Source organism: Podarcis raffonei, chromosome 15 (assembly GCF_027172205.1).
Source record: "Podarcis raffonei isolate rPodRaf1 chromosome 15, rPodRaf1.pri, whole genome shotgun sequence".
Classification (NCBI taxonomy): Eukaryota; Metazoa; Chordata; class Lepidosauria; order Squamata; family Lacertidae; genus Podarcis; species Podarcis raffonei.
This window is the reverse complement of record NC_070616.1, coordinates 10,783,753-10,799,165: the sequence shown is the minus strand read 5'-3', so window position 1 is coordinate 10,799,165 and position 15,413 is coordinate 10,783,753. Positions and strand designations below refer to the sequence as shown.

The window sequence follows — 15,413 nt, the reverse complement described above, 5'->3', positions numbered from 1 at the left end:
TTTGTTGCTGGTATTTAATTTTATGGTGGACTATTATATTCCAATGGATTATTTAATATTACTTTATTTGATATAAGTTGTTTATTTTAAAGTTATGTTTTTATTATGATGTTTTTGGTATTGGATTGTCAGATTGTTATAAGGTGTGCAATCTTTGCTGTTTCTTCAGCTTGTAAACTGCCTTGTGTATGGAAAGATGATATACAAATTAAAAGTGAAATGAAATGAAATATTATGAGAAACCCACTAAGAGAGGCTCTCCTGAAGATCTCAGCAATGAGGCAGTGACTTAAGGAATGAGGTGCCACTTAAGGTATCCTAACCCAAGATGTTAAAGGCCATGTAAATTAATATGAACTTGATGCAATGTGAACTGAAAGCCTGGGTGGAGCAGTGGTTAGACGGCTGGGCTAGAACCTGGGAGACCAGGGTTCAAATCTCCACTAATCCAAGAGGCCCTTTGGGTGATGTTGGGCTAGTCATGATCTTCCACCCTAACCTAGATCAGAAGGATTGTTGTGAGAAAAAAATGGAGAGACGGAGTTGTCTGTATACCACCTTGAGCTCTTTGGAGAAAAGCAGGGATATAAATGCAACAACAACAATTTATTATCTACACCCCACCCATCTGGCTGAGTTTCCCCAGCCACTCTGGGAAGCTTCCAACAGAATATTAAAAATACGATAAAACATCAAACAGTAAAAACTTCTCTAAACAGGGCTGCCTTCAGATGTCTTCTAAAAGCCAGATTATTTCCTTGACATCTGATGGGAGGATGTTCCATTGGTCAGGCGCCACTACCGAGAAGGCCCTCTGCCTGGTTCCCTGTAACCTCACTTCTCTCAGCGAGGGAACCACCAGAAGGCCCTCAGAGCTGGACCTCAGTGTCTGGGCTAAACAATGGGGGTGGAGACGCTCCTTCAGGTATGCCGGGCCGAGGCTGTTTAGGGCTTTAAAGGTCAGCACCAACACTTCGAATTGTGCTCTGAAACATACTGGGAGCCAATGTAGGTCTTTCAGGACCGGTGTTATATGGTCTGGGCAGCTGTTCCCAGTCACCAGTCTAGCTGCTGCATTCTGGATTAATTGTAGTTTCCAGGTCACCTTCAAAGGTAGCCTCACACAGAGCGCATTGCAACAACAACAGCAGTCATGTACACATGGGCCAGCGGTGTTGATGGCAGGCTCCACCTGGAACTACATGCTCATTGCAATGCCTGAAGAGAGAGAGAGCTTGGATACTTTCAGTTCTCTCCCCGGGCTACAACTTTGCAAATGAATGCACAACAGCTTTCTACAGACAGTAGAAAGGCAAGCATGTAGACTACAGCACCTTCAGTTTCCCCAAACTGAACGAATAAAAGGGCTTGGAGCATCCAAACAATAATTCATCACTTTAAAGTGGCTTCCTCTGTGACCACCAACAGTTTAGCAGAGGCTGAACAGTCTCTCTTGCTAGCAGGCTGTCTTGGTTTTAGTTCCTGGTGGAATTATTGCACAGTGTGATGGGTGTTCGTGTTAAGAGTAGCATCAAACGACTGAACATTCCTTTTCCCAGTGTACAGTAGTATTTTCAATGGAAGACTTAGCATGGTTAATTATCAGAGCAAAGTGCTAAGATTTGTTTTCTTTCCCCTAATTAATTGCTTCATCTGGAGTGGAATGTTAATTTAGATAAATGATCATTTCCTTTATACTACTGAAGTTTCCCCACTTCCCTAGCCCCTTACTGTAATGTTTATTCAGAAACATCCCTGCTCAAATTTGCACGTCCTGAAACAATATGTGAACTAGAATGCAGATGTCCTTTGAAATTTGCATTTCTACGAATTTTGTAGTTCTTCAGCTAAAGTGTGAACAAAGACACATAGGGAAAAGTGTTTGTAAAAATGAAGATATTAGTGAAAATAGTATATAAAATGTATGGTATTAGGGGAATCGGCTTGCAAAAGCATGGGCATTAGTGATAAACTGCATAAGTTAAAGGTAAAGGGACCCCTGACCATTAGGTCCAGTCGCAGACGACTCTGGGGTCGTGGCGCTCATCTCACTTTATTGGCCGAGGGAGCTGGCGTACAGCTTCCGGGTCATGTGACCAGCATGACTAAGCCACTTCTGGCGAACCAGAGCAGCACACGGAAACGCCGTTTACCTTCCCGCTGGAGCGGGACCTATTTATCTACTTGGACTTTGACGTGCTTTCGAACTGCTAGGTTGGCAGGAGTAGGGACCTTCTGATCAGCAAGTCCTAGGCTCTGTGGTTTAACCCACAGTGCCACCCGCGTCCCAAACTGCATATAAAAATGTATTTATTAGGAGAGGTTTGCACTAAAATGCTGGTGAATTTTCCTCTTTAAATTGCTTTATTAAACTTAGAAAAACACAACACAAAATCAGTTATCCATAAAAACGAACAACAAAAAACAAAAGTATTTTCAATATTTGTTACACTCTTTCACAGTCTTCTTTTAGTTCCATTGACTGCCCGCTAATTCTATATAGCTTTGATTATATATTAATCTATTGCACTATTCATATCTGTTTCTCATAATTGCTTATCAGAAATATTGTATGCTGATGAATTTTCATGAGAATTTTTAAAATGCAAATTGCTACAGAAAGACGAGCTGAATTTAAAACTGGAAAAAGGAAAAACAGAACTGAAATTGACTGCTTACCAAAACTAATCTGGAGGTAAAGAGTATCAAAAGTTTTTGAGGTACAAAGGAAGACATTCCACGTCGCAGAATTACCTTGCAAACCATAGGAAACTGTTACATCCTTAGCTTGGTATTGACTGTGTCAACTTTCTTCAACCTGCTGCCCCCAAGATGTTGCTGGGCAACAGTTCCCATCAGCCCCAGCCAATAGGCTCAAGGATGATGGGAGTTTTAGTCTTGAGGGCTCCAAGTTGAGAGAGGCTGAGCTACACTGACCAACAGCGACTCTTCCATGGTTTCACACAGGAGGATCTTTCCAACTTGAGATGCCAGAGTTTGAATCTGAGACCTGCATGCAAAGCATGTTCTGTGTCATGAGTACTGTAGCAGCAATCCAAGAGGTTAGAGACGGGCAACCTCTGTCGGAGAGGAAGGAAAAGTCCAACAAGAGAGATGTGGAGGGCAGGACTCGAGCCATGTGCTGGGAGAGGGCCTACCCGCTGGTGTCACTGGACAACCCAGAAGTGGAGGGGGAGCCACCTGAGCCAGCCCTGACATCACTTCCTTTGCCTGATGTTTTCACAGCAGCCAAAGAGCTGGTTCACCAGTCAGCAGGGACCTGTTAGCCAACACCTGTACCTGTCTCTTAGTGGCCTCAGTGATGTCTTTAAAAAGCAGCATGATAGCTACATTCTACCTCTGTTGTTGGAGGTAGAATATTGTTCTAATCGGGGGAAATATTGTTAAACATGTCAGTGTACAGTAGATCCAGCCTGAGGCTACATAAGGGAATGAAAACCTCCTGACCTTATGAAGGGACACCTCTTTCAAGCAAGTTGTTCTTGTCCCTAACCAAATCCGAAGCGTACCCTCTTGTTCCCATGGAAGATTCAAAGTCATCCATTTTCAGCTGGAAAAAAATATATGCATCCATTATTTATTGACCATGTTTCTAATTTATCCGCAATGAGCTTTTTAGCCCGGCCTGCTCTTCCCTCGCATGCAGTCTGCCCATGTAATGGCTTGCACTCCGGCATTGAGAAGATTTGCTTTTAAGATTGTTTGTTCCCTTGTTCAAATTATCTTTAATGGATGTTTTATTTGAAGCTAGGGTTTCAAATGCATGTACGTCAGATTATTAATTGGGGGGGTGTAAGATGAGGGTCTTGCAAAGTAATTTGAATGCAGGTCAGTTTTTTATATATATTTGTGGTGGGGTCGGGTTGTGCAAAAATGACCTCCCTCAAATTCTCCATCCTATTGACTGCTGGCAAAATCAAGGCAGGGGAAAAAATAATAATTAAATATTCTCTGAAAGAGGGGCAAGGGATGCTGGTGGCGCTGTGGGTTAAACCACAGAGTCTAGGACTTGCCGATCAGAAGGTTGGCAGTTCAAATCCCCACAATGGGGTAAGCTCTCGTTGCTCTGTCCCTGCTCCTGCCAACCTAGCAGTTTGAAAGTACGTCAAAGTGCAGGTAGATACCCCGCTCCGGCGGGAAGGTAAATGGCATTTCCGTGCGCTGCTCTGGTTCACCAGAAGCAGCTTAGTCATGCTGGCCATATGACCTGGAAGCTGTACGCTGGCTCCCTCGGCCAATAAAGCGAGATGAGCACCGCAACCCCAGAGTCGGCCACGACTGGACCTAATGGTCAGGGGTCCCTGTACCTTTAAAAGAGGGGCAGGAATATCTGAATGGTAACAGGACACCCCCACAAGTGATTTCTATTGGTTTTCCAAATTTGTTACAGATCATTGTCAGTTTGAAATTAATTTTATACATTTCCCCCCCCAAAGACTGGTTTCCCACTCCTGTTCTTGGAGAAGTCCATAATGTTTCCCCATTGATGCGTATATTACAAATTAATCTCTAATTGACATCTTTTTTGTTGTTGTACATCAATATTCTTAACCATCTAATTATCTGAGAATTGGAGGTCAAGTCTCAGATAATCAGAGTCGGGGGAGTGGTTAGTACTGTGGAGAGATGCAAATGGACTCCATTTACAGGATGAACACATTTAATAAAATACGCAAGGACATATTTTGGGTTGTGCTGATGTTCTATGTAATGCGGGTTTGTGATAGAAATCAAAGATGCTTATAGCCATTTTTTAAAAAAACAATCTGCTTTGCTAGGGTTGCCATATTTCAAAAAGTAAAAAACCAGGACACCCCAAGCTTTTTTTTAAAAAAAGAAACCCACTGGAAATCTCATTTGACAATCTGAGCAGCAGAGGAACCTTTTCCCTGGAAGGGTTGCTCGATTTGTAATGCATTTCCATGTATCTAACTGTGCGTGCTTTGTTGCTTTTATATATATATAAATCCTGGCCTTCTGGCCTTCAGCCAAATCAGTGAAAGCAGTTCTTGTGCTCCCATGTATTTTGCCTTCCCAATGCCCAGCTGAAAGGTTGGTTTATCCAGTGGAGTAACACCGGGCGAAAGTGGCCGGGTTGGAGGGATTTATTCTCATTGCATGGCTGAAAACCACTTAGGAAGAGGGTTGGGCGCAAATGCATTAGATTATGGTTAAGCAGCTTATGGACGTAAAAACACATTAGAACTTTATAGCACCCTATAAATTATAGGCCTTGCAGCTTGCTCTTTCACAATGGGAGATAATTACATTCATTAATCTACTACTACTAGGACCATAATATTGCCTTCCAAATAGTGCTTGTGTTCTGTTTGCTCTCAGGTTGATCAGCTGGGAGCAAAGCGCAGGGGGGACGGGACACAACAACAACAGCTCTTTCCCTTTCTTCCCACCCTCCTTATGACTTTTTAAATAATGATGATTTGTTTTCATTGCGGAATTTTAGATCTAGGTGGGAGCTCATGCCTCTTTCAGCTCACTGGTGTGTGGGGAGGTTCCCTTCTGAGGATAAGATTCCTGGGTTGTGAAAAGAGTAAAGGGTTGTGAGCGAGAGCCTCGTTGAAAACTGCCCTAAGAAGATCTGCAGGCAGAATGGCTTCTGATATGACTGGCCCTTTAAGGAGGACCCGATCCACTTATAACAAGAACCAGGGCTGTTCCAGCTGCAATCAGGCCAGCCAAAGAAGGGCAGGTCAAGGCAGGGAGCAGTTGAGGGTGTGGAGGCTTAAAATACAGTGGTACCTCGGGTTAAGAACTTAATTCGTTCTGGAGGTCTGTTCTTAACCTGAAACTGTTCTTAACCTGAGGTACCACTTTAGCTAACAGGGCCTCCCGCTGCCGCCGCACGATTTCTGTTCTCATCCGGAAGCAAAGTTCTTAACCTGAGGTAATATTTCTGGGTTAGCGGAGTCTGTAACCTGAAGCGTCTGTAACCTGAGGTACCACTGTATCTGAAAGGTAATTATCAGGGGAAAGGGTCATGGGTGTAGGCAGGATTTAAGGGGATTGGCATAATGGGGGGCGGGGCGCAGAAACAAGCTCACCAACTTTGAGTTTCATTTCCCCCTAAAAGCTCACCAACTTTCGTGTCCTGAATTTGACTTCTGGAAATATGGCAACCCTAGACTTTAACGGTTAAAATTTTAATACATAAAAGTGGGGGGGGGGAGAGAAACACCCACCCACCAGACATTCCTTTATGCTAGCTATTTCTCAGAAATGCAAGTGGGTTAATTGGTGAAGTGGCATTTTCAGAGACTTCAGTTGGGCTTGTAATTTCTAGATCGCTCTCAGAAAGAATTCACCCAATGCCTCTGGGGTAGGATTACTAGATAGAGCCATCCAGTCTTTGTGATGAGCTCATTTCTTTGGATAGGCCGCAAAGAAGTGGCAAAGCGGTAGATCAGTTTCAAGTGGCATTTGCACACATTGATTAGCCTGTGGGTTCCGTAATGATGAAGTCCGCTCACATAACCCAGTGTTGTGAACACTCTCCTCCCTGCAGCCACATAGAAACAGAGGGAGCAGCCTTACACCAGGCCAGGCTATTTATCTGTTTAGCTCAGCATAGTCTGCACTGTTCCCTGTAGAACATCTGCTTTACATGCAGAAGATCCCAGATTTGATCTCCAGTCAGGGCTCTGAGAGAGAACCATGCCTGATTTCATGGAGTTTCATGCAGCTTCTGAAGTTCCTACCAATGACTTTCAGCAACCCTCCGGGTTTCAGGCAGGGTTCTCCCCCAGACCTAATTGGAAATGTTGGGGACCTTTTGCATGCAAAGCAGACGCTGTACTGCTGAGGTTTTGTCTCCCCCCCGCCTCTTAATGGTCCAGCAGTCTTAAGGAGAGAAATATATTTCTCATCACCTGCTCTCTGAGTCTTTTAATTGAAGCTGTTGGGGATGGAACCTGGGAGCTGTAGTTTAAGGTACTCAGATGTCTCCCATGCCCTTCATAGACTCCTCATTCCCAGAGTGATTTAACAATCACATACTGTTCCAACTTTTTCAGATCAAAAATTGGGATGTGCATCTGTCGGGACATGCGCCACAGCAAGTCACGTTACCTGCACCATGATCTCGCTAAAAAACTCCACACGCTGCACTTTTTCAGGGCGTGATCTTGTGCAGTGCTTTTTAGAGGTGAAAGCATGGCACTCAAAATATCTGCTGCAATCTAGCAAAAAAAAAATAAAAATGGGACGTCCCATTTTTTTCCAGGACACTTGGCAGCTATGCAATCAACCTCTCTTCCTAGGGAATTGTAGCTCTGTGAGGGGAATTTGGGTTTCCTAAGAATTCTTGGGGCCAAAGGATTCTCCAGGATTCTTTGGGGGAAATCCATGATTGTTTAAGGGGTATAATGATGCTTTAAATATAAGTTGTGTATCGGGCCTTAGTATCTGATAGCTTGAATTTCCTGCCAGAAACTCGTAAGTCCTGCCAAACAGTTTTCCTTTCAGGCACTGGTAGGCTGGGACCCCTTCCCTTGTAGCCATTTCAGGCTTTTCTGTTTAACAAATCAAGACGTCTTTCCTGCAAGTTAAGTAAATTCTGAAATCATAGATTATGAATTAAAGGTATCGATGGTGCATCTTACCGGGTTATCACAGAGCATTTCGTTCAATCTGTTTAGGGATAAATCTGACATCTAATTCTCCAGTTACTCAGCAATCATCTCTCTATTGATCTCTCCCTCTGCCATGTCTGCACAGTGTTTTATAAACTTTACTATTCACCCTGATGGATTCAATAAGTGCATATTTAAATAGAGAACATTTTCCTTCCACACTAAGCTGATTCTGCTTATATGAACTGATCACATCTGGTTGACATGCGAAAGAAAGCCCTGTGAGGGGAGAGACTCGCCGAATGGGTGCAGACCCTCTTCATCTGCTGGCTGAATGTGTGGATGATGGGCCCATGGTCTGACAGCAGGGCTGGCCCACAAAACCTGGCAACCTGGATAGCTCAGTTGGTTAGAGTGTGGTGCTGATAATGGCAAGGTTGCAGGTTCGATTCCTGTATGGGACAGGGTCCTTTCCAATTCTATGATTCTATCACACACACACACATACACACACCCATTTCAAGTTCTTCCAGTTCATGAGGATCTAGCCCCTAGAGAGGAGCAACATAATGTATGCAACCCATAATATATTTGCCTCGTTCAGTGCCCTGGTAAGATGGTGTATGTGGTGAGGAAGGCAACTGGATCAATCACAGTTGTTTATTAGGTGGGTGGGTGTCCAGATACACTGAGGAAGGGGAGGGTTCTCTGTACACCCCAGGGGTGAACTTTTCCTTCCTTTTGTATTGGTTTTGTTAGCTCAGTTGATTAAAGCGTGGTGCTGATAATTCCAAGGTTGCAGGTTTGATCCCCGTATGGGACAGTTGCATATTCCTGCATTACAGGGGGTTGGATTAGATGATCCTCAGGGTCCCTCCCAATGTTACAATTCTACGACTGAGGTGGGTAACAAATTACCCTAATATACCTGGGGGCGGGGAAAATGGGATCCTTGCTTCACCAGCGGTTCTCCACCCGAGGCACCTTGACACACCCCACCACTCTCTTGCTGTGCCATTTGCTCTGGCTTCATGCCTGTTTGTCAGCTGAGGATGCCAAGGTCTTAGCAAACAGCATCAAGATCCAGGCAGCTTATAACAGACATGATACTGAGATGACACGGGGTCATCCAGTTTAATCCATCATGGCTGACCTATAGTTCACTTTGTATTCATCATAGTGGCTGGTTCTGCAGGTCTAGTGGGCCCCAGATGAACAAGAGTCAGAACTTGAGTGTATAGGGCCTCACAGGATGCTTTTTTGTTCCCCACTTTTATGATCTCCCAGCACAGCCAGATAGAGTTGAAATTTCACTGCATGGAAAAGGTTAATGCCAGGGCACCTCTGTCATTTTGTAAACCTCTGCCTTGGACTGGATTTATACTTTGATTAAGGACCATTTCTCTGGTGGCCTATATGAATAAAGGGGCTAGATAGTGGTATGCCCATTAAACTATCTTCTGATTTGGGCATGGATGTCTCATCCTGCCTTTTTGGATTATGTGTCTATATATTTTCCTGGTTGGGTTACTTTTTTTGTTGTATTACAAAGTGGTGATAAGTCTTCCCCCTCCCCGTGGTTCATGTTTACTTTTTGCCGGATTAGCCATTCTTTTTGTCTTATCGGTAGGTGACCTTTAACGGCAGAACTTGTTCCTTCCTTGCTTGCCATTGGGAGTAACACTTGTGATATTTGAGATCTTAGATAAGCGTTAAGTCCAGCCTTTGTCCTGGCTCCCACTGGATGAAGGGCTTGGACTCGGATTACGTTTTCTGTCAAAACCTTTCATGCTGAGATCAGTGTGATACATAAGCAGGTGCAAAGACATAGCTGCGCAAGCGAACACATTGATCCAGCAGTTGACATCCTCCCTGGGCTCCTGTTAGGAGGAAGTGGAGCGGGCACAGCCTCAGCATGGCAAGCAAGAGGCATATTTCGCCTGAGGGAGCAAAAAGAACTCCGCCTGGTGGGCTGGCCATGAAACGTCTCTTCACAATGGCATTGGTGTCTCCGTGTCCTCAGTGACAGAGGGGGCAACAGTGCCAGTTTGGAGCCACACAACTGGAGCCACTCCAGGAGTGCTAGGGGAAAAATAAATCTCCTCTGGCAACCAAGGTGGCCCTGTGGTTTCAGATAACATATGGGTTGCTGTTGTTTAGTCATGTCTGACTCTTCGTGACCCCATGGACCAGAGCAAGCTAGGCACTCCTGTCTTCCACTGCGACAAGTCTAAAAAGCCCAGGACACAAATTTTAACAGCCCTTGGAGCGGCTATGGTGACTCATTAACCAGAAGTAATTTAGCGTTAACTCTGGAAGTGTATACAGGGGTACCTCGGGTTACAAACACCTCGGGTTGCAAACACTTCGGGTTACAGACTCCGCTAACCTGGAAGTAGTACCTCGAGTTAAGAACTTTACCTCAGGATGAGAACAGAAATCTTGCGGTGTCAGCGCGGCAGCAGCAGGAGGCCCCATTAGCTAAAGTGGTACCTCAAGTTAAGAACGGTTTCAGGTTAAGAACGGACCTCCAGAACGAATTAAGTTCATAACCAGAGGTACCACTGTATTCGATTCTGACCAAACTAAGCTCCCTAGAGCAAACTATACATAGGAGTCTGACCTCACCAGAATCAACTGCTTTGCAGTTCAGCCATGCCCAATCTGCTCCACACCTGATGGCATCAGGTGTGGAGCAGAGAGGCATGACTTGGGCAAAATGGGGTCTCCCACCACTGTTCCAGATTGTATAGTGCTAATGGGTCCCAAGTTAACCCTTTCAACTGTCAGGGCTTCTTCCAAAGAATCCGGGGGGACGGGACTGCTGTTTGTTAAGAGTGCTGTGAGTTGTAAGAAGGTCCCTATTCCCCTCGCAGAACTAGAGTTACCCGGGAAATGGTGTTGATTGATAAACCACTCTTGGAATGGCAAAAGTGACTTTCCCGTGTGCATGTGCTCTCCACTAAGCTACGGCAGCTGCAGGATCTAGTTTAAAAGTTGGCCACCGTGTTACTGAACTTGAAAACTTAGCTGGATTCACTAAAACCTTGCACTTGTAGTTGATAGTCTTCCAAAACAACAACAGGATTCCTTTCTCTTTCTCCCCTCCCAACCATACAGAAGGAGGTTGTGGTGAAGCCTCATGACCTCATGGAGAAGCGCCTGGACCCCTTTGTGAAGAAGAAACGGGACGTGCTCACTAATGGACTGCCATACCACCTGAAAAAGAACAGACTGCACCATCGCCACTACAGCTCAGACCGGGAGAATGACCGCAACCTCTGCCAACATCTCAGGAAAAGGAAGAAGTTCCTGAAAGGACTCAGTCAGGTAGGAAGCGTTGAAAAATGTATTGGAGTGGAATGGCCTTATTTCTCCACTTTAGACATATCTGTTTGCTATCTCTGGCATTGCTTTCCCTCCTGGTTTCTGCTGCAACGTCTTTCTCCTCTTGGGGTTGGGCCCTTGAGGTCGCCTCTTGGCAAGATGGGAATGGAACGTTGAGTTAAAGTTGGGCTGATGTTGTCTTGGGTGTTTCTCTGGCTTAATGATTCCTAGATATAAATGAGTTGCTACTCCAGTCAATGGAACTGATGGGACTAGGGTTGTTTCAGTATTACAGGTGGCCTAGGGGGGCAACAAAGGTGGCACAGCTCCAGGGGAATGGCGTTGAGCGCCACACCAGAAGGTGGTGTGTGCAAATGAGTTTGTAAGCAGGATTGCTTCTGGGATCTGTGTCTGCTGGATTCCTCCCCACAACTTGCATTTCTGCTTTACGAGATACATCCATTGCACCTCTACAACAGCAGGGTTGTTGTTGTTTTAAATATTTTTTACTAAAATCCCAGGGGTTAGCAATTAAAGGAGAAAAAAATGGAAAACTAACTAATGAACATAGAAGGACAGATGAGCTGGAGATTTCAGGGACAGGAATGGCTGTTTCCAATGGTGATTTTAGATGGACAAATAGCACCCTATTTCAAATGTTGAGGATTTATTTATTATATTATATTTTCATTTCCCCTCCCCACCTGGTAGGATCAGAATTTCATTTCCTCCAGAAGGGTTTTGTAAAGTTTCTTTCTTTTTAAGGAAACGGGTCACCGTTTGGCTTTGTTCATTACGACCACAGATGGCTCCAAGTGAGCAACTTGCTCTTATGAAGTTTGGGAGGAGCCTGAGGCCTTTGGTGCCTCAACCTCCTCCAGGCTCCACCCCCTTGAGAGAAATTCAGGGCCTTAACTGGCCAACCTTCTGACCTGAAGATGGACACTCCGCCTTCATTCCATAGTTTTCTCCTGATGTGCTCCTGGTACTGCTGTACTGGTGATGTGTGGTAGAAGGCATCTAGTCCTTCAAGATCAAGGAAAGGTGCCTCTGAGAGCCTGGGCTGTGACCCTATAGGCCCTGGTGGTCTGGGAGGCTCCTCTGGGAGTTATTGTCCAAGTGACTCAGGTGCAGTTGCCTCCAGTGATCTTCTGCAATCTGCCCTGAGCCCTGATCTAGATCCTGCTCCATATCTGGTGCCCCCACAGCCTCTATGTCCAGTTCACTGCTGGATGCAGGGCTCATAACAGATGCTGACAGGCACAATACGAATGGCATCTTAGGAAGGTGCCTAACCTGTTGTTGAGTGCATAGTACAAACGTTGCCTAGATGCTACGCTGGCATGACATCTCTATGTACTGAGGATGCACTCTTGGCTTGTGCAGGGAGTTGAACTTGCTGGTTTGTAGCACAGGAGCCCTTGGCTACCCTGCCATGCTGTATGATGGCGAGAACAGCCATGATCTTCCTTCGCCTTTTCTTACAGGCAAACCCTTAATGGAGTGTTCATAATTAAGTAGGATTTTTTTTTGGGGGGGTGACCATATGGTTTCTGAAATAATAGTGATCGTTTCTAGTATAAAGTGGCTTCCTGTGTGTGTGCGCGCGTGCGTGCGCAAGCGCACTTAGGAAGTACATGCATCGACGCAAACATTCACCATGGAATTGCAACACCATTCAAAGAAAAATTTTGCAGAAAATTTTAAACGAACAAGTAGGGGATGGTTGCTTAACCTTTTGTATACTTTGTATACTTGCCACTCCTTGACATCAAATGGCCCCAAAAGTTGTTGTCTGTGCCCAAATCAGATCCAGAGAGCCAGTGTGGTGTAGTGGTTAAGAGCGGTGGACTTGTAATCTGGTGAATTGGGTTCATGTCTCCGCTCCTCCTCATGCAGCTGCTGGGTGACCTTGGGCTAGTCACACTTCTTTGAAGTCTCTCAGCCCCACTCACCTCACAGAGTGTTTGTTGTGAGGGAGGAAGGGAAAGGAGAATGTTAGCCGCTTTGAGACTCCTTTGGGTAGTGATAAAGCGGGATATCAAATCCAAACTCTTCAAAATGCAAGTTTACCTGCATTTTGAACTTGGGTGGAAAGGTGAAACTACTCCGAAGTGGAGAGATGGTGGCCAGGCATCTGATCCCAACCATTTCTCCCATATTCTCCCCTCAAAGCTGTCTTTCCTCACAGAGGAAGAGACATTGCATGCCTGCTTATTCTCATTTGGACACAACATGCAACCTCTCAGTGGTGCTGAATGCCCTGCCTGATGTGAAACAAAATGAGCTGCCTTATGAATCTTTGTAGAAAAGCTTTCTGGCACAGTTTGCTTCTTGGGAGTCCCCAAAGCATGCAAGGGTTTCTCTGATATTGCTTAAGGGAGGGTCTAATGTAGGCTTCCTCGGCCCTCCAGATGTTTTTGGCCTACAACTCCCATGATCCCTAGCTAACAGGACCAGCGGTCAGGGATGATGGGAATTGTAGTCTCAAAACATCTGGAGGGCTAAGGTTGAGGAAGCCTCGTCTAATGTAAAGGTAGATCCAACAAATTGGACATGAGCAAACCTCTTGTCTTGCAAGCTTGCTCACAACAACATAAAGCACCCTCTGAATATCTGGCAGAAGGCACAAGCAAGGATTGGTTGAAATGAAAAAGAAAAAAAAGACTTCTGCAAAGACTGAAACTGTTCTGAACAGTTTATTATAAGAACACATTTATTATTATGATTATTAATTGTTTTATTTCTGTACTTCTTAGCTCTACATAGTAGCATCTGGTTAGAGCCCAGTAAATATTCAGTATGTGACGTTCCATATTCCAACACAATATTTGAGTTCTGGTGTTCCAAATCTGAGAATCTTGTGAAAAGAAGACGGGAGGTTTTGAGCAGTTCCAAGTAGGAAGGAAATATCACTTGGCGCACAGTCAGAATGAGAAATTCATCTTGTTTCTTGTCGGATTGTGTCACTTTTAATGAACTGTAACGCCAGACTCCAGGCATGTCCATGTCACCCGGTGCTGACTGCAGTGGTCTTTCCACTGTTCAGGAAATGCTTCCTTGGAAGTGTTGAAGATAGCCATCTGGCCAAGAAGTACCTCATAATATAAAGCTGGACATTGCACTTGTGCATAACAACATACACAAAGAGGAACATCTGCAAGGCTTAGAAATTTAGAGAAAAGGGGGACAGGTTGGAGAGGTGTATAAAACATTGAAAGGATTGGAGAAGGAGCATAATTTCCCTCTCACATCATACAGGAACTCTGGGACCTCTGATGAAGCTGAATGTTGGGAGATTCAGGACTGTTAAAAGAAAGTACTTATTCACACAGGGTTCAGCAATGGGATTCCCCCCCCCCACGAGGGGTAGTGATGCTACTCATGTGTAGAGTCTACCTGGAGATCTTCCTTGTTGCTTGATCCATGCTCAAAAGAGCCCTGCCTGATGTGCATCCTGCCTCATCCTGTGCTACATTCTGCTATATTTCCAGAAGCGGTTTTTAGACTGTGTGAAAGCTCAAAGATAAGGTGGAAATTGATCATTAGGGAAACACCCACCCGTTGTGTGAATGCAGCCTGGGTTGTGTGACAAGGACCCAGCTGCCAAAACTGGGTCCAGGTGTGGGAGAGGATTAAACCATTTTACTTCCTCCCCCACTTTTTTTTGTCAATGGTGGGGCACACCTGTCTTGGTAGAGTGTTAGCGAGACAGTAGAAATTGAAGCTGGGAAGGGGAGAAGTGTCTGATTGGTTGTGCCAACAGTTGGGGGGGGGAGCGAAGCCGATGAGTTTGGATTGCGTCTTGCTGTGCTGTTCCAAGGCAAGTTGACAGCAGTGACAAGCGATTTACAACATGCTATTTAAAGTTTTGGATTTGCAGCCTCAACGTTGACGTGTGAGTGCTCTTTAGCAACTGCTTTCATTACTCCCCATCCAAGAACTGCTAATTGAAAAGAAAGCAGTGGGTGGGTTTCAGAGAAGGAGGGAAGAACGGATTGACGTGACTGTATCAAATACACAGGCTTCTATCCTGGCTTTATTTTGACAATCTTATTAACTTAAGATTGGACTCCACCAGAATTTATGCTGCCTGCCAATCCCTCTGAAACAAATGTATACGCCTGCCTTCTAAGGATTTATCAGTCAAAGGCATATAGAGCTCCCTGGAATATAATCCAAGATGTCTTAAGCATGCTTGGAAGCCCTAGTCCTACTCAATGTTGGAAGGTCAAGGGTGGGGTAGGAATGTTTGGCATGCATGCAGACATTGCAGTTTTGGGGTGCTCCAGAGCACTGCTGTTGTGCTCGGGTTCTGTTTACGGGCTTCCCATAGGGCCAGCCGGCCAGCCATGGTTAGAGCAGATGGGTAGACAAGATGGGCCACTGGTTTGATGCAGCAGGTTCCAGTTATGTTCCTAATAAGGATCTCAAGTGCTTAAGAACTTGGAGATCCACCACCAACTAGAATAAGGA

The 15,413-nt window shown here is 45.0% G+C and overlaps 1 protein-coding gene across 9 annotated transcripts in view; it reads left to right on the top strand.

Annotated features, from left to right (window-relative positions):
- The window catches only part of AUTS2 (activator of transcription and developmental regulator AUTS2), a 689,545-nt gene that overhangs the window by 118,823 nt on the left and 555,309 nt on the right, over window positions 1–15,413 (top strand). For all 9 annotated transcript variants that reach the window (XM_053367368.1, XM_053367370.1, XM_053367367.1 and 6 more), the window contains exon 2: window positions 10,731–10,940. In XM_053367368.1, coding sequence (XP_053223343.1) covers window positions 10,731–10,940 — 210 coding nt within the window. The remainder of the gene's footprint in view (window positions 1–10,730; window positions 10,941–15,413) is intronic.